The sequence below is a fragment of the Lissotriton vulgaris genome, unplaced genomic scaffold (genome assembly GCF_964263255.1).
Source record: "Lissotriton vulgaris unplaced genomic scaffold, aLisVul1.2 SCAFFOLD_3329, whole genome shotgun sequence".
Classification (NCBI taxonomy): Eukaryota; Metazoa; Chordata; class Amphibia; order Caudata; family Salamandridae; genus Lissotriton; species Lissotriton vulgaris.
The window spans coordinates 16,458-34,803 of record NW_028248629.1 but is presented as its reverse complement, the minus strand read 5'-3'; the positions used below and the strand labels follow the sequence as shown (position 1 = coordinate 34,803).

Sequence of the window (18,346 nt, the reverse complement as noted above, 5' to 3'; positions counted from 1 at the left end):
CCCCATAGCAGCCGCCACTGCATTTAGCAGAGTGATATAATAAGGCAGAGACTGACAGAAGGCCCGATTCTTGAAATTTGTGGGGTCAACCTCCGATAAGGCATGCTAAACCATCATTTGAGAGGTTAGAATCCACAGAATCAGGAATGAGATTTGCACAAAAAGAAATTAGGCCAACAAGACGAATTACTATGTAAGCAAACTCAATACCAGAATCGGATTGGGAAGATCCATCAGCAAATTCTGGTGGACACTCACAAATTCATTAACATTTTAAGTCACTTTCACACCCCAAATACACTTGTAGAAATACTCATGCCAAGGCCAGGGGTAAACGAGTTTTCACGAAGGCGATTGGAGGGGAACAAGCCAACCCTATTTTCTACAAAAAAAGGAAAAAAGTTTTTGGATTTGTAAACGAACTAATGTATTATAATTCCTCCTGCAAAAAGGTTCCCTTGCTACATTTCTATATGTAAAAACATTTACATATGCGAGAAAGTCTGGTAACAGACTCCTTAGCTATAGGGGGAGTACATTTTTGACTTACACACACAGGATGTTGTGAAAAGCATTTGCACATTTCCCCCAGTGCAACTTGTATGCACATTCACTTAGCTACCACAATGCTACAGCAATGCAAACGTCTATCAAATGTCCACAATACTGTAACAAGCATTTGCAATGCAATAGGTCTCGGATTAGGAAAGTTTGAGCTATTGGTATTGTAAATGACACATTTTTTATTTAGGTTTTGTTTTTGAAAATAGAGAAATTAATAGCTTTGCATTTACAATGCCAATAGTTATAACTTTCGCAAATGTGACACCTATAGCATTTGTAATGCAATATGTGTTGTATTTACGTGACTTACATGTATTGATATTACAAATAATGGCTTTTAATTTCTTTAAATACTTAAATAAAAGTTATTTTAAGAGGGTGAGAGGGTGAGGGTGAGAGGGTTGTGAGGGTGAGAGGGTTATGAGGATGAGGGTGTGTGAGGGTGTGAGGGTGTAGGTGGGTGAGTGAGGGTGTGTGAGGGTAAAAGGGTTGTGGTGTGAGGATGAGGGGTGTGAGGATGAGGAGGTGTGTGGGGGTATGGAGGTGTGAGCTTGAGGGGGTAGGAGCGTGAGGGGGTATGAGCGTGAGGGGGGTGAGCGTGAGGGGGTGAGCGTGAGGGGGTGAGCGTGAGGGGGGTGAGCGTGAGGGGTGAGCGTGAGGGGGGAGCGTGAGGAGGGGAGCGTGAGGGGGGAGCGTGAGGGGGGAGCGTGAGGGGGTGAGGGGGTGTGAGCGTGAGGGGGGGTGAGCGTGAGGGGGGGTGAGCATGAGGGGGGTGAGCGTGAGGGGGGGTGAGCGTGAGGGGGGTGTGAGGGTGAGGGAGGGTGTGAGCGTGAGGGGGGTGTGAGGGTGGGTGTGAGCGTGAGGGTGGGTGAGGGTGTGTGTGAGTGTGAGGGTGAGACTCACGTAAATGCGACACTTTTTACATATCTTTACTGGTGCAAAACGCATTGGTACCAGCATGATGCACAGAAGATGGACGGCGTTGGTTGTAATTGGTGTGCAGGGGAGTTAGAGGGGGCTTCGAGACAACATGTTCTTTCCACCAATTCGGTCCATTTAAAAAGCCACCTCTTTAAATAGCAGCAACCGAAATAAAAAATAAAATCTCCAAGTCGCACATGTATTATAGCTACAGCGTGACTTATGGCATTAGTAAAGCTGTTGCCAAGGGAGTCAGGCTACTAGCAGCCAACAAGCGCGTGTTTTTGCACTTTCTGACTAAGAACAGAAATTCGGGAGAAAAAGTAATCACGTTTACAACTTGAATAGGATAACGAAACAGGCTGATTAAGACAAAGCATTTCCGAGGGCGGGGCAGGGCTGCGGGCGGCAGGCGCAATTGTTGTGTGCACATGTGATGTTGATTTAAAATTTAAACTAGTCCTTTCTTTTACATATTTCATAATACTATCATTTTTGTACAAGTGTGCTAAAATGTCAAAAAAACACCAAACATTAGTGAGACACAAACTGGCGCATAACTTAATTGCATAATATGGCCTTCCATGGCGAATAATTTAGTGAATATTGCCACATACCTCGAGCCGTTGCAGGATTCTAGTTTGCACACCATGTTACAAAAGCATTAGGGATGACCATGTGGGCACCTACCATATTGTTTTCATGTGAAAAGCTAACGCTACCTGAAATTGAGAACAGACCGGTTATGAGGTAAGATGTAGCACCTGACCCAGCGTGGAACAGTAAAAGAACTCGACTGCACCTAAACGTGAACAACTCAATCGAAAAAACAAACAAGGCGGAAGAGACGCGAGACCCGCGGCGATCCGGAAGCTCTTGGCCGGCCGGCCAATCCGCTCGCAGCCGACCGGAAGTCCCGCCTCCTGAGGTCCGTGAGACGCCGGCGCATGGAGCGCCCTGCCGATCCTGGGTAGCCCGGGTCCCCAGGAGGGGGCCAGGGAGAAGGAGGAGTGTGGCGCCTCTTGCGGGGCTCCTCTGACCTGAGGGAGCCCCGATTCAGAAGAGGAGACGAGACGCGCCGCGCCGTGAGGAGCCCCGCCGGAAGAGCGCAGTCGGTGAGTGGGGCCCAGGGCTAATGTGAAGTCCGCGCGTGCCTGTGTGTATGCCTGTGGGGGAGGGGAGGGAAGGGGAGGGGGCGGGAGTGTGTGCGCGCACGTGTGTGTGTGTGCGTGTGTGCATGTGTGTGCGCATGCGTGACTGTGTGTGATTGAGAGAATGCGAGGCAGGGGATAGTGTGCTGTGTGCCTGCGTGTGCATGTGCGCGCCTGTGTGTGTGTGTGCGTGCGTGCCTGCAGAGGGTTGGGGGCTGCCTGTGTCTGTGTGTGAGCGAGGGCTTTGCTGCGCGCGTCTGATTGCTGTCCACTTTCCTAAATACGGGCAACATAAGTTGTCGAGCTGACAGCATTCATGCTTCGCATGAATGCTAACGTCAGCTCGACCTAAAAATGTTTACACAGAGCTGTAGCCACCAGGAAAATAGGCAAAGAAAAAGGTCCCGTCTTTTCAGATTTTCTCCGAATTCCCCTCACATCGTAGGACAGCCTGTCTCTGGGACACATTTTCAGAGATTAATTTTCCCAGAACTAGGCGTTGCGGATCAGCTCACGTCCTACTTGCATTACACATTACTTTCCCCATCTCCCAAAACATCACAATAGGACACCAGTTCTCTGCGACTGGAGAAGTTAACAATAAAATGTGTTATTAAGAAAAGTATAGGTTTTGCGCACAGAAACTCTGAGACCTGTTCTGATACTGTATAAAGTGTTTATTGCTGCCCACTCACTGATGTTCATACAATTCACTCTTGCAACGTAGCACTAACCCAGAAGAGAAAGCCCCCCACCCACCCCCCACGAAGGTTTACCTTGCACAGACTCCTTGCAGAACATTATCAAAACCAACCAAGTGCTCTTCGTGCATTAAATAAATCTATTAGTTAATTTAGCATTTCGTATTATGCATTCCTTGCAGAACATGGCGCACTGTTCATTTCACCCTTGGTACATTCCCTGCGGCCCAGATGGCACAGATAGGCAAATTATTCCAATGACATGTCCGTACTTAAAAAGCTGCAAGCCTTTGCTCATATCCCCTTCTACACCCTCTCCCCCCCCACACACACACACACGACATGCCCCTCACAGGACAGATCTTACCAGCCGTCCTTTGTAAAGACATGCAGCAGTTCAAGCACTAAACTTGGGGACAGAAAGGCTCATGGCTTCTTACCCAAAAACACAGGCCACTTTGCAGGGCAGCCACCCATCCCAAGGGCGCAAGTCTTTTCACTGCCCCAGTGGGTAGGAAGGTTTACCTCCTCACATCAGCCAACATCTTCATTGCATTCTTGTGGAGAAGTGTGGCTCACTGGTTAGAGAAGGCAGACCTGGAAGCAGAGGTCAGCCCGGGACCAGGGTTCAATTCCCGGCTCGGCGGGGTCTTGAGTCCTAAAATGTCCATGGACTCGACTCGACAATTCTCGCTCCGGTGCCTACTCGATTCACGGGTTCACACTCTGCGACTCTGGGCAATAGCTTGCTTAATCTCCACAAAGGCCCCTCGCGGCGGGATGCCTGGCTTTCACCTTGCGGATACCCTGCCGGGGTTATTTCACAGGGGAATACCAGGATGGGTTCCCTAAGCAAGCGCTTAGAAACTGCTCGATGATTTGCGCTATATAAATTCCTGCACATTTACAAGGCAACCACCTGTAGGCAAGCATTCCAGTTCCCTAAAGACACCTCCCTCTTCACCTAGTGGTGGATGCCCCAGCACAGCTGAGACCAAACAGGGACTACAAATCTCCTTCCCACGTGTTCAGAAAGTGACAACTCCTGAACTGATCTCTCAGGTGAGGCAGGTACAGAAATGGATGCAGAAAATGCTGCTCTGCGTTTCAGACTAACCCTACAAGATAGCTGTAATAATCAAGTAAATAAACAAAAGAATACATTATGGATGACTTTCTAAATGATTCGTCTGCTGAGAAACTTGTCATGCACAGAAAGTTTCAATATAACCGACATGGAAAAAGAGCCTGCAAACATCTACATAAAATTCATTATAAACTACCTGATTTGTTCAGTGAGTTAAGCAAATTAAAGCTAAAATCCCAGCAGCGCCAACAAGATGGACGCACAGAGCTAGTGCTGCCCCTCCAATACCCTAAGAATCCCTTTGCAGCCTATATTTAGGGCCACTGGAATTACACCGCAGGGAAGGAGAAAATAATTAGGGAGGGATGACTAAATTATGAAGCAAGGAAAGGCACTTTTTTATAGCATTACTTCATTATTTTGTCATTTATACACACAGTAACACTGTCTGGGCGTAGATTCCACTTAATTAGTAACTGTTTACCCAAGAAATACAGGAATAAGCAATGAAAGTTTACCTATAAACCTTCGCAAAGGGCATTACACTGTGAGGGAACATGTTATGTTTTTAGTAACTTAAAATATGCAGATTTTGCAGCAGATTATTGATTATTCGGCAACTGCGGCAAATCAATATTTATGCAAACAACACCTTGGAAGCCAAATCACATAATTCCAGTGACCCTGCTTATATTCTACCTAACTTCCTTGTCTGCTGAGGGGTGGAGGCACCCTGCTTAGGGACATCCCAATGATCAGCCGCAGTCCTGTATACAGTGAACAGTGCAAGAATAAAGGGCCCTTACAACAACTCCCTGCAGTCGCTCACAGAATAGTGACCCAAGTGAAGCCTTTAAATCTCTGGGGCCACGAATGTGGACTGCGGGGTGCCTCGCGGGAAGTCGGCTGGGTCCTAAGGATGCTGGTTGCAGTTGTGGAGCCACTGGAGGTAGGTCCAGCGGCTGCTGAGTACGCAGGAGGAGCGCAGCATTCCCCTGCCACCACTGCCCTAAAAGGGAGAGGACGAGATCGATGTAGCCCTGTGATGCCCAAGGCAGTACAGACACAGCTCAATCTGGATCTGGGTGTCGTAGGCCAATCAGCTAGCTGGATGCAGGCCCACTCTCTTCCTTGATCCCCCTTGCATAACTGAGTGTCATTGGGGGTGGGGGGATGAGCCTCCTTGGTGGGTCCTGCCTGCGCCCTCCCCAGGGGCTGCCCTTCATCCAAGTAGGCCCCCACTGTATTAAAAGACCTTAGACCTCACATGTTGCCCCAATGCACAGCCTGCTTTTCAAGGGGGCGAGTGGAAATGGATAACTACCTCCCACCCTGGGCCTCCTGCTGATAGTTGTCAAACCTGGAGACTGAGACCCGGTTTGTTCTCTTGTCTGACAGAGACCAGTCAAATGGCGACTCTTTAGATGTGGCAAAGCATATTGGGGTGACTTTTCCTCCCTGGAGATAGGTTTCTGACATTTCAATCCCTCAATGCTGGGAGCCGCAAGAGAATAAAACATTACAACTTGCACGTGTCGTTTTGCTGCAAGTGGCATACTCGCCTCCCTGGGGATTCAGCCTGGGGTGGATGTCTTGCCCCTTTCTGATTGGAGATTAGCCCCCATGGATGAAGGCTGATGATGGTGAGGCCCTTGATTGTTGAGAGTGGTAGTCTGCCTTTGGGGGTCTGGACCAGCCATTATTGGCCTCCCCTAGCCCGACAGGGAGGTCAGTATTGACCTCCCAAACCAGCCAGGGGAGTAAAAGTGCACTATGGTTGACATGTTAACCCTATTGTGTGTGTATATAACATAAAATATTTGGATCACAGTGCATCACGGAACCCTGCCTGTTCCTTGCAGGGCATAGGACAACACGCACATGAACGTCTTTGACTAGGATGTTGCCAGTGTGCAAGTGGGGATGGTCCAGGATTTGGACAGATGTTCTTAAGACAGACTTGGAAAGGTATTTTTTTAAACCCAAGCCAAATATGAAGTGAGTATGTCTGTATGCCTTGGTATTTTGCATGTAGTCGTCTGTTGTGTGTGTGGTGAAAGATGGTCTTGCAGTATGAACAGAGAGGGCAGCCATCACAACAAGGATCAATATACAAATATGTGCAAGAGGATGGAAAAGGACGGATTTATGATTGAAACGTTTAAACTAAAGTGATTGCAATTCATGTTAAAGTGTTGTGAAAGCAAACAATAATTATAAAAATGTAACTTACTTAAGGTACAAAAAGCAGTGAGCATCTTTTAAGAGCACAATGTTTGCAGTCACACCACAACTGCATTACTTACGTAATAATAACTTTTATATAGATATCCTTCAAAAACAATCAAAGCTTTGAATGTTCTTGACTACAGTGGTATATTTCAGTCAATAAATGTATGTATTTATATTCGTGCCATTCGCATTTATATTTTTTTTCCAGTACTTGAAGCTTACTTAACAATGACTGACATATAAAACAATAACAAGCGTGCTGTGAACAGTTCATGTTATTATAAATTGCAAATCAAAGTGTCTTTGCATTTTGTACTTTTCCATATCCCTTTGCAGTGCAGGTATTCGCGTCACGTCAGATGCCTTTATTCTTGGATTCACTGCATAGGAAATCTGTCAAAACCCACGAAACTCTAGACGGTGTCGTGGGAATGAAAATAGTTCTTGCTCATTGCCCCAAGGATTTTGTTAACCATATTTTGACAGTCTATGGAATGTTTGGTACTGAACCCTGTCAAAGGTAAGCAACTACACAATCTGTTTGCTAACCCAACACTTGGTTTCTTTTTCCTAAAATGATTTATGTCCATTGTTCAAATAAATTACATTACTAAGCAAGGATTATGTTTTAGCAACCAGGAACTTCTCTCTCGGATCTGTTATTCCTAGCCCCCACAAGGCCCATCCACCAAAAAGCATCTGGAAAGTCAACAGTTCTGGGTTTAATGTGCTAATAGGTTAGAGCGAAACACTCGAGTTGGAGCCATCATGAGCGGACCAAGAGAGCAATAGCTGCAATTTAGTCCTTCATGTAGTTCAATTCTTGCACTTGAGTAGATATGGAAGGTTATAGCCAAACAACCAATAGCATTAGTAGAAATATGAATACCCCAGTGGGCTGACCAATATGTGATTGACAAAGTTTCCAGCCAATAGCTGGAAGACTCTGATCGAAGAAGGATACCAGGTGAAAGGGGCATGCCCAATTCCAACTCAATGTATAGTGTTAGTTACATGTCTGTTTGACAATGTGCTGCTAAAACCTAAACAGAAAATTTGATGTGCGACAGACAGTGTCTACCTCTAGTTCCTTCTAACTCTTCCTCCAACTCTAGCGAAGAATACGAATTAGGGAGAGAGAGGACTAACAGCTGGCCAATCTCTGTAGTCTGCACACGTAGAGTTCTGGGAACAATCCAAAAATGTAAAGTGGAGGAGACTAATACCTAAATGGTAACAAGCCATATACCTACACATTCACTAGTAATGCAACTTGGTGAGGGAGCACACTGCCAGTGAGATGCTGACTGTGAGCCAGAACACAAGATCCATTGACCATAATCACAGTGATTTATCGAAAGTTTGTAAGACCCGATCCCCTAGGACTGGAACTGGCCACAATCAGCAGACAACTATTGGCTTACCACAATAACCAATACCACCAACGAGGCCTGAAATTGTAGACTTCTCTTATCAAACACAGTGAAACATAGCATGCAAGCTTTATACAATGATGTTAGAGAGATCTACACTTTGAAATACATACATCTTGGTTGGACATGTCCCAGTATGGCCTCTCTCCATAGGACATTACTTCCCACATAACAATTCCATAGCTCCATACATCACTGGCAGAAGTAAATTTGCGGTACTGGATGGCTTCTGGAGCTGTCCATCGCACTGGAATTTTTCCACCCTGTTTAAAAACAGGAATTAGAATCAGCAAGGTGCATCATACAAACGACTTTTTCTCTAATTGAAAGTATACTTTATTTAACTTTATAAAAGTTAAGCAAATGCAGATAATTCACAAAAGCATATTTACTCTTGGGCAAATGTTTTTGGATGTGAAAATGAGGAATCCACAAGGCTCCCTGCAGGTGAACCTTGAATGGTGTACACTAGCAGTGTACAGACACCAACACCTGTGGACAATGAAGTAAGCAGGCACAATGGAAGGACATCCCTGGACAGCCAAAGTGAGATCACTGTGTACATCCTACGCTTCCTTTGCCTTACAACAAAAAATTTAAGGGCACTGGGCATGGCGGTTATATCGTAACCATCTCCAACTGTAATCAGAGGGGATGACAAGCATTTAAGTACAGACACAGTATTTATTTTTACCAGGATGGCGGGATTATACTAATTGTGAATTCAAAAGCAGGCCAGTAGTACATACATGGGATCAGTTATTATAATGGCAAGAAGGCTTCAGGTGAGCACACGCTTTACAAATAAATAAATAAATAAATAAAATAACACAATGCATAAAAAAAAGGACATGATCTATGACACGTTGGCGAAATAGCTTACACTCCTTTCAAAATATGTGGAAGAGGTGCCCACGTGAATGGGTGAAGCAGAAGCAGAATTGCGCCTGATATCTGAGCTTCAAGTGTTGGCCGGCAGTAGGAACTCAGGTGCTCATTGAACTGTATTTGTTAGCTTCTCATATCAACGCTCAATCACATGGGACTAATATTTAGCCGTCATCATAACTGGGACTTAATGGTTACAGCTGTGATCAGTGAGGGTTATTTCTACCTATGCTGTATTCTGGAAGCGTGTGACCTCGAGACTGACCTTTTGATATTCAGGCCTTCTTGTCTACACGAGGGGATCATAATAGGGTGCACAGACACACTGCGGTATCCAGTCCGATAGCTTCCAACATCCACAATGTGTTGTGTCTTTCATCAATGCTAGGGGCCTTCTCAAGTAGACATGGCGGCGGGCGAAACAACTCTATAGTTCAAGGCTACATTGATAGCAAAAATCAACCTCTCCTTGTGCAGATGGTAGTTACTCCCTCAGGGTCATCTTTACATGTACGCAAACACACACATACACTCTCTCCTTCTCTCTCCATATTTCTTTCAAAACTAGGAAATAAGGTTTCCTAAACACATTTCAACAGAAAGTCCAACAACAACAAAAAAGTAATTTCTACATTGACCAGAAGGAGATTAAAACATTAGGGCTTGTCTCTCATATGGTAAAGGACAATATTTACATATTGGAGGAGCTTTTAGGAAATCCGGTTAAATTTCCTGGGATATGAGTTAACATGGGAGCACTAGCAGCTTCAGTTTATTTCTCGGAAAAATTAGCCTTGGAAAAACCCTCGAAATTAGGTAAAAAAATGGAAAGCGAAGCACAAACACCAGTTCCAAAGCTACCCTCATTCTAAGTTGTATAAATTAATAAAGGTGTACTACAACCCGTCTGATAAATACCATAGTATTACCTCACAAGGTAAATATTGCATTCCACATTATCAGTAAATCTGTATGTAAAAATACATCGTTTTTCACAATCCTCATAATGACGGTATTAATGGTGAACTTCCTGTATGCGTCGGTATGAAATTCATACAGAGCGTATTAACTATTTTAATCCATTTCAAATTATTATCCCTTGATTTTGGGTGACACTGTGCAATGTATTTACTTTTAAAATGCAGGATAATCCGTTTTTTCAGTTATGCTAAAATATTAACGCTTGGCTCAGGGTGACTGCAGAAGGCATATTTACTTTCAGCGTACAGGATAATAATACATCTTGCTGCTCATGCATTAACTGTGACGCATCGAAACCCCCAAACACCCCCACCCCGTTTTTCATTTAAAAGTCTGCATGTCTTACTGTTGTGGTGTAGACAGCTTCTTGGTCATCTTCTATTACCCTGGAGAGACCGAAGTCAGACACTTTACAGACAAGGTTGCTGTTGACAAGGATGTTCCGGGCCGCCAGGTCTCTGTGCACATATCCCATGTCAGCCAAGTACCTCATGCCAGCCGCGATGCCTCTCAGCATCCCCACCAGCTGAATGGCCGTGAATTGTCCATCATGTTTCTGAAAGAGTCAAGGGAGAGGTACTGTGGTTAGAATCCCAACACCCAGCTAAAAAGTGCAGTTTGCTTATGGGCTTCATGGAGGATGCTTTTGGGAAGGTGGATGTGGTATACAATGTGTGAATGCTTTAGGTTAGCAGCATGCCTTTAAAATGGATGGATGACCATGTATGATGAGGATAGCATCCAACCCACCCCTTTACCTGTGAGTTTGTTCCCTGGGCGTTTAGTGTTTGGACTTTTACAAACGGCATGGTCTGGGTGGATCCTGACCGCTTAGATTTTGAAGGTGAAGTCAACCATTCCAAACATTTCTAAAGCAGAAGATCATTGTATTTATTTGGTTAGGCCTGAATGAACTGGAAATGGGTGCAATATATTTGCATATGTCTTTGTGTGCATGCCAAAACAACTCTAAATAATCTACTGGAAGAAGACCTTTGTATCACTCTACTCCTTAAAGAATTTTCTGGTGTGAGATAAAGGCTCCTACCACTTCACATCTATAAATTATTTATCTGACTCATTACCAACTATGAAATAAATATCTGAGCCCTAACCCACTTCCTTCACAGTGTGCGCTAACACTCCAGCTAAGTCGACAGTAGGAAAACTAGTCCAACTAAGTACAATGAAGCCAAAAATTAAGTCAAAATTACATTGTCCTTTCATCCTATGTGTTCATGGCCCTGCTCAGTCTTTTTGTTTTTCTTTAGTAGATGGGCGTACGCCCCTGAATTGCAGCAAAAGCAGCTTTCACTCTAATGGTGTGGAACTATTCCATCCAGACAGACAGTTATGTGCATGTAGTAACCTAATGCAGTTGCTTTTCTTCGATGCTCATCGGTACTGTTATGAAAGGTATCATGTGGGTCTAATCTACCAATCACTACACTCTTCAGGAAGGCCCTGCACTTCAGGGGATAGTTCGAGGGCACACAGAAGTCAGACCTATGTGTAAAGCTTCTCTTTGTGAACAGAGATGCTTTAAATAGGTTAACACAAAGTCTTTACATTGCAACCAGGAAGGCTCAAGATGGAGAGTTCCGTCATAAAATATACATTAAAAAGCAATTAAAATTGAGACATAATTAAAATTGGGAACACAGACAATATACGAAGGAACAGATTATATACAGAAAATATAATCTGTTCCTTCTTTATATTGGCTGTGCTTTTTAATGTATATGAATAAACTGTGCAGGCTGAATTTAAAAGTTTTTATAGTTTTCTGTTATTTTTTGCATTGCTTCAATTAATAGGCCTCTGTGTTTTATTAATAGCTGTCTATGTGTTTGAAAGAATTGGTGTCTCTGAATTAAGGTGCCCAAATGGAATCTTTTATGACAGAAGTCAGTTTTGGTACCCTATCCCTTTGGTTTTGGAGTCCCTCTCTCTTTTATTAGAGATTCAAGATGGAGAGTCCCTGTAAGGTCAAGTCAAGTCAAGTCAAAAAGGCTTTATTTCGACATAAAAAATATCTTAAAAAGCATACATACATATAACATTCATTTCAAAGCATTATGGATAAAACATATAAAAACCCCTTGCAAGATGTAAATCTGCAATTTTTACTATTATTTTTTAGGGGAAGAATATTTAAATTACCTAAAAAAGTATGTTTGTGAAACGAGCCACAAAGATAAAAGCATGATTAAACAATTTGTCTAAGTCTTTTTGACCGAATCCGCCATGCCCACCCAAGATACTTCGAGGTGGCGCATGCGTAAAAAGTGCGAGTGTCTGAAAGTAGTATCCTTAGTGCCACATTACAATGTCTTGTTCCCAGTGTAAGACACATGGGTTTTAGCCATTTCATCCGTGGGACTTTATAGGCAGGACACTCGAATAAAAAGTGAGGGACAGATTCATGGCGCTGTGGGCAGAAGGGGCACCACGGAGCAGTCTGGTGAGGGATTTTCCAATGACTTGTGAGTTCCATTACGGGAAGAAGACCAATTCTAATTTTGAAATACAGGGATCTTTCCCAAGGGGCTGAGATAATGTCCAAATACAGTTCTCTAATGGGGACATCTTTGGACTCCATAAAGTTTCTAGTCGATTTGCAGATCGAGGCAGAAGAGTTTCTTCTATTTGCCACCCAATTCCAATAAAGCTGTTTTAGCATTGATTTGGGCGGGGCTGTCTGTTGGTACCATGCTTCTTCCAGCCCCAGATTGGTAAGTAGTGCTTTAATATCCGTTAGCCACTTTATTTTTGCCCAACCTGTAGATCTGATTATCTCCCGCAGGCCATCCGCATAACTTGAGAGCTCGGGAACTCTCCAGATGCGGGCCCACAGAAGCAAAGGGCGTAACTTTGCTTGATCTTCAATCGCCCGACAGCCCATGTCCAATTGCAATGGCAGAATGGGGACAGAAGGACCGAGGGACATCAAACTTCTCAAGAAGGTGTTCTCAGCTCGAGTAAGCTCTTTCATATTTGACATTCCCCAAAGTTCCGCCCCATACAGAGCGGCGCTTACTCCTCTGGCCGAGTAAATGTCCATTACTGCTGCTATAGGTTTAGTAGAGGCAGCTCTCTGCTCTTTCAGCAGGGTCCCAGTCACTCTTTTCAAATTTAGCAGCATTTTGGTCAAATGATAGTCCCATTTCATGGAATCCACCAGCCGGATACCCAGATAATCAAATGTCTTGGTCCTTTCCAGTGCTACGGATCCCAGTGTTGGTGGAGGGCCAAGTTTTTGCGGGGGATTCAAGATAAGATACTTTGTTTTATCTGTGTTAATGCAGAGTCCTCTTTGCTTACAAAAGTCATCAAAACCGGAGAGAAGCTGCTGGAGGCCCATTGGGGATTTTGACAGAAGCAAAGTATCGTCCGCAAAAAGCAGAGTGGGAATTAAACGGCCTGCCAAGCGGGGAGCATCTGCTGGTATCCTGGTCAGGTGGTCCACCACCCCATTAACATAGAGCGAGAAGAGTGTTGGGGCCAGTACGCACCCTTGCCGCACGCCTCTATTCACGTCTATTCTTGAGGTCTTTTGACCATTCGGACCCCAACGAATTTGGGCATAGTTTTTTTCGTGGAACCTCATGATCAAGTGAAGCAAGTAAGGTGGCAAGCCAAGATCACATAGAACCTTCCATAAATTATTTCTGGGGACCAAATCGAAGGCCGTCCGGAGGTCGATGAAGGCCAGATATAAAGTACCCTTCCCAATCGTGACGACCTTCCAGTGGATCATAAGTAGCCTTAACGATTGTTCAATTGTTCCTGTACCAGTTCGGAACCCAGCCTGGAGATCCGAGAGTATCCTGTTCTCATCTGCCCACTGCTGAACTCTGGTTAGGAGGACCTTGCCTGCTACTTTTTGCGAACAGTCAATCAGGCTAATCGGCCTGTAGTTCGCAGGGTCTTCTCTTGAGCCTTTTTTGTGCAGTGGGACCACTTCGGCGGCCATCCATGAGGCGGGCAGTGGAGCACCCGCCATGGCAGCGTTTAATACTGATGTAATTAACATACTCCAATCGCCTAAGTCTGCGCGAAGCAGGTCACCCGGAAGGCCATCGGGACCAGCCGCTTTGCGCGGGACAAGAGATTTTATAGCACCTTCCGCTTCTTTCTTGGTAAACAGACTTTCCTCATAACTCTCATCACCTCCAGAGATCTGTGGTAATGCGAAATCCGTCGCTTCAGCTACAGATGCTGTATATAATTTTGAAAAATGTGAGTACCATAGATCCTCAGTTATGTTGCAGGTGATGACAGTATCTAGGGGTCTGTTTTTCTTGCGTATTAAGTCCCAAAAACCTTTTGCGTTTTTTCCAACGCTGGCGATGCGGAGTTCCTGCCAAAATGCATCTTCCCAGTCTCTCCTTGCTGTCTTTAGCACTGCTTTATAGCTCTTGCGTTTGGTGGCTATTAGGGTTGCGTCTCCACTTTTTACAGCCAATATCAGTGCTCTCTTTCCAGCACGACACTCCGTCGAGTACCAGCCAAATTTGCCCTGTCGCTTATCAAGGTTGTTGTTTCCCTTTTTTACTTTAACCTTGAATAGGTCCCCAATCGACATCGAGACCTCGCTAAACATTGCTGAAATCTGATTTGGGCTGACAGGCTCATTTTCCAAAATGGCACAGGCTGTAGAAGTAACAGCTCTGATGCATGATAGTTTCTCTTCATCTATTGCCACTTTGTCCCATTTTAAGCGTCTTAGGCAGTTTGAGGGAACCACCCCTCCCGATGGCCCTGGCTCAGGTATATCATGATTTCCACAAGCTAAGTGACTCTCCCTCCACCAGTATGTTAGGGATAGTGAAAGTGCGTTGTGGTCGCTATCCAAGGAAGGTAGGACTATCATATCTTTCAAGTGAGCCCACAAAGAAAAGTTTAAAAGGATATAATCTATCCGGGATGAATGGCCAACCCTATTATATGTATGTGCCCCCGCTAAGTCTGAGCTTGTTCTCCCGTTGGCTGCTCTCAAGCCATGCTCAAGTGTAAGGGAATTTAGCTGAATAATTCTGGGGGTCCATCTATTTATGATTGGGAGATCAAGTAACGGGACACCTCTCCTTGAATCTTCGTCATATAAGTCCAAAGATTCATCGGACAACAGGGGCTCAAATGTGCAATTAAAGTCCCCCATGACCATAATTAACGAGTCTCCACTGCACTCACCTAGGGCTACCTCCAAAGCCGAAAGAGTTGGTGACAAAGCTCTCCCAGAGGCCCCACGTGTGTAAATGTTAATAATCTCCAGTTTTTCAGCTTTCCTCAGGCATGTTACGGTGAGGCGCATCAAGTCTGGAGATTTTTGGGGATGATGGTGTACTCTCCATCCTAGGGAAATATCTACCCAAACTAAGAGACCTCCATAAGGGCGACCTCTTCCCGATGCTGGAATACCTGCCGGGACAAAGAAGGTGGCATGACCCACTCGGTGCCTTGGTTCCACGCACCACGTCTCTTGAAATGCACAGACTGAATGGGGTTCGATGAGCGCCACCCAGTCCGGGGCATCTAACTTATTATTTAAGCCTGCCACATTCCAGCTGATGGCTTTCAGGGATGCATGATGCAGGGGCTCGACGCATCCTGCTTCCCCACCCTGTGTACCGGGAGTTTGTGCTCCATCCACTAACTCTACTATCTCACACCCATCGCCTGCGAGAGGAGGGATAATTGGGTTATGCGGGGATTGGGGCACAGAAATGTTAGACAAGGGTACCCGCCCAACTGTGCGTGGTGTGTTGACCCTGGGAGGGGAGGCATTAGTTACTGCTAAATCACCAAGTCACCAACCCCAGCCCTGCGATGGGGCTACTTGGGTAGGCGTCCACGCCCTCGCTCTGGCGTCCAAGGTTGGGTAATGCGGGAACCATGCTCCTCTGCCCCCATCTTGTAAAGATTTTTTGGGCCCCATTAGAGGAGGGGGGTGATAGAAGTACCCCAGGTCCCTAGTTTGAATGTCGCAGAAGTTGTAATGCGACTGCTGACTGCAGATCATACCTGCTGCTCTGGGATCGTTAAAGTTAATCAGCACGCAGTCCCCGGTGAGGTCCTTACGTCTGTTACCAATCCAACCCACACGTCGGACAAAGGCTATTCTACCATCAATGTGCCCTGGGAGGTGTCTATTTGCTTTGAGCCAGGAGAGCGTCTTGTGTTTGAGGTCAGAATACAGCTCACAAGAACCCTCTTCAAGCTCAGGAACCCCCGTTAAAATTACCACATAAGGCTTACAGCCAGGGGGGAGACTAGCATTTGGAGTGTGCCTTCTTACCCTGTCTTTAGCCGGGGATTTTGCTGTGGTTTTCGCTGGAGGTTTGGGCACAGCCTGTTTGGCAGGAGTTGAAAGGGATGGGGTTGTATCACCCTTCGTTGCGATCGCTGTGTTTCCTACTACCTTGGTATTTGGCACTATGGGCTTGGAATTTGTGGCAAAATTAACCTTAAGAGCCTTGGGTGCCTGGGTACTAGCTTTATTCCTTGGACGGGCCAGACCGGGCTCAAGAGTAAGAGTTGGTGGTGTGGGTATGGTTCCACTATTAGGTTGCTGCGATTGGGAAGCCTTTCCCAGTACAGGCGTCTTTTGGCGAGATATGGACTCAGGGTGAACTATGGTGACAGAGGGGACTAAGGGGACAGCACCACTCTTTAGCCCTCCATTTTCTTCAACCTGGGCCTTGGCGTGAAATTTGACTAGTGATTTCACCGCGTAAAAGTTATCCAGCATTGACTGTTCAAGTGAGGCTAGTTTGCGTGTGAGACTGTCAATCTTATCTACGAGAGGCATCACCACAGACTTAATTATGCTCTCAACTTGGGGGAAAATGCTGGTATCTAAAGGAGCCAATGGACCTGGTGTGCCCTCCAACGAAGTATCTCCGGTGTGGGTCGCATAGGATTTTGGGTATGGGACCTGGTTTGAACTGGTACCCCCTTTGGATGCAATATTCCTACTTACTTTACTATGTGGCTTTAGAGAGCCTCCCCTGCGGGGACTAGCAGGACGCTTTCTCTTCTTTTGTGGGACTGGTCCTGAAGCTAGTTTCCCTACAGGGGTGTTTTGATGAGCCACTACTCTGGGAGTGCTAGCTTCAGTATGTACCACAATGGGTGGGGAATTCACGGCTTCGCTAGACAGCACAGGGGGACTAAAGGCTTTGTGGATTTCAGGGTTGCAATCCAGTATTTGCCCCCCCGGCGAAGGGTAAGTTTGGGCGGGTGAATTAAGGTGTGTCGGGTCAAGAACAATGCTTGGTGCGGTGGTAGTTACCCTTTCTAAACTAGCCCTAATCCGACTCACTCTCTCATCAATGTTTGGGAAATCAATTATCACCAGTGGAGTTGGGGAAACATGTCCAGGGCTAGAGGCTAGGGCAATGGCGCCCAGAGATGAGCGCTTGTTGGACATGCTCACGGAATCCCGGGATAATCTTCGTTCAGCCAAGATTATCTCCTTTTCTACTATAGAAACTGCTCGAGTTATGAACTGGTCCATAGTACCTAAAACAACGTCTCCCGCAGATTTCTTTGTTTTACAAGATCGGGTGCCTGAAGCCATTCTCCCGTTCCTTGCGTGCCCACTTTGCGGAGCCAAGAGATGTGGCCCGGCCCGGCCTCTTCTGGCCCCTGATGGCCTGAGATGGTCCCGCCCTTGTCCCGGGCTTCTCCCGCGATACTCCCGCGTTCTCCCGCACAGCGGGGACTGGGCGTTCCTTTATGGGGGCGTGAAGCGAGTGATGGGAGGGGCAATCGGTCTGCAGGTGTGCCGTGGCGCAGGGACTCCTGGTTAGTTGAGTCCCTGCAGCGGCACCGGCAGCGCTGGTGTGTAGAGCGCGACCCTGCTCCCTGATGTCCTTCCTAGGGGCTGTGAGCAAACGTGCTCCCAACAGCCTTGCTCAACCAAACTGCGACGCGGCACCCGCGCAGCGGGTGCGGCTAGCTGTTGCTGAAGACAGAAGGCGGCTACAGCAAAACTTGTCAGCAAACGTGGGAAGACGCCGGTAAGCCCTCGGCGTTTCAGTGTCCCGCTGGAATAGGGGAATCTGCTTCCTTTTCTTCCTCAGAGCGAGTGGTGGGAGGGGCAATCGGTCTGCAGGTGTGCCGTGGCGCAGGGACTCCTGGTTAGTTGAGTCCCTGCAGCGGCACCGGCAGCGCTGGTGTGTAGAGCGCGACCCTGCTCCCTGATGTCCTTCCTAGGGGCTGTGAGCAAACGTACTCCCAACAGCCTTGCTCTGCCAAACTGCGACGCGGCACCCGCGCAGCGGGTGCGGCTAGCTGTTGCTGAAGACAGAAGGCGGCTACAGCAAAACTTGTCAGCAAACGTGGGAAGACGCCGGTAAGCCCTCGGCGTTTCAGTGTCCC

At 46.3% G+C, this 18,346-nt stretch overlaps 1 protein-coding gene across 1 annotated transcript in view; it reads right to left on the bottom strand.

Annotated features, from left to right (window-relative positions):
* Window positions 1-18,346, bottom strand: part of LOC147663886 (ephrin type-A receptor 7-like) — a gene marked incomplete at its 5' end in the record, with an annotated part of 47,724 nt that overhangs the window by 14,477 nt on the left and 14,901 nt on the right. Inside the window, 3 exons of the mRNA XM_086950127.1 lie at window positions 8,203-8,352; window positions 10,305-10,514; window positions 10,717-10,827. Of these exons, the coding sequence (XP_086806253.1) occupies window positions 8,203-8,352; window positions 10,305-10,514; window positions 10,717-10,827 (471 nt within the window). The remainder of the gene's footprint in view (window positions 1-8,202; window positions 8,353-10,304; window positions 10,515-10,716; window positions 10,828-18,346) is intronic.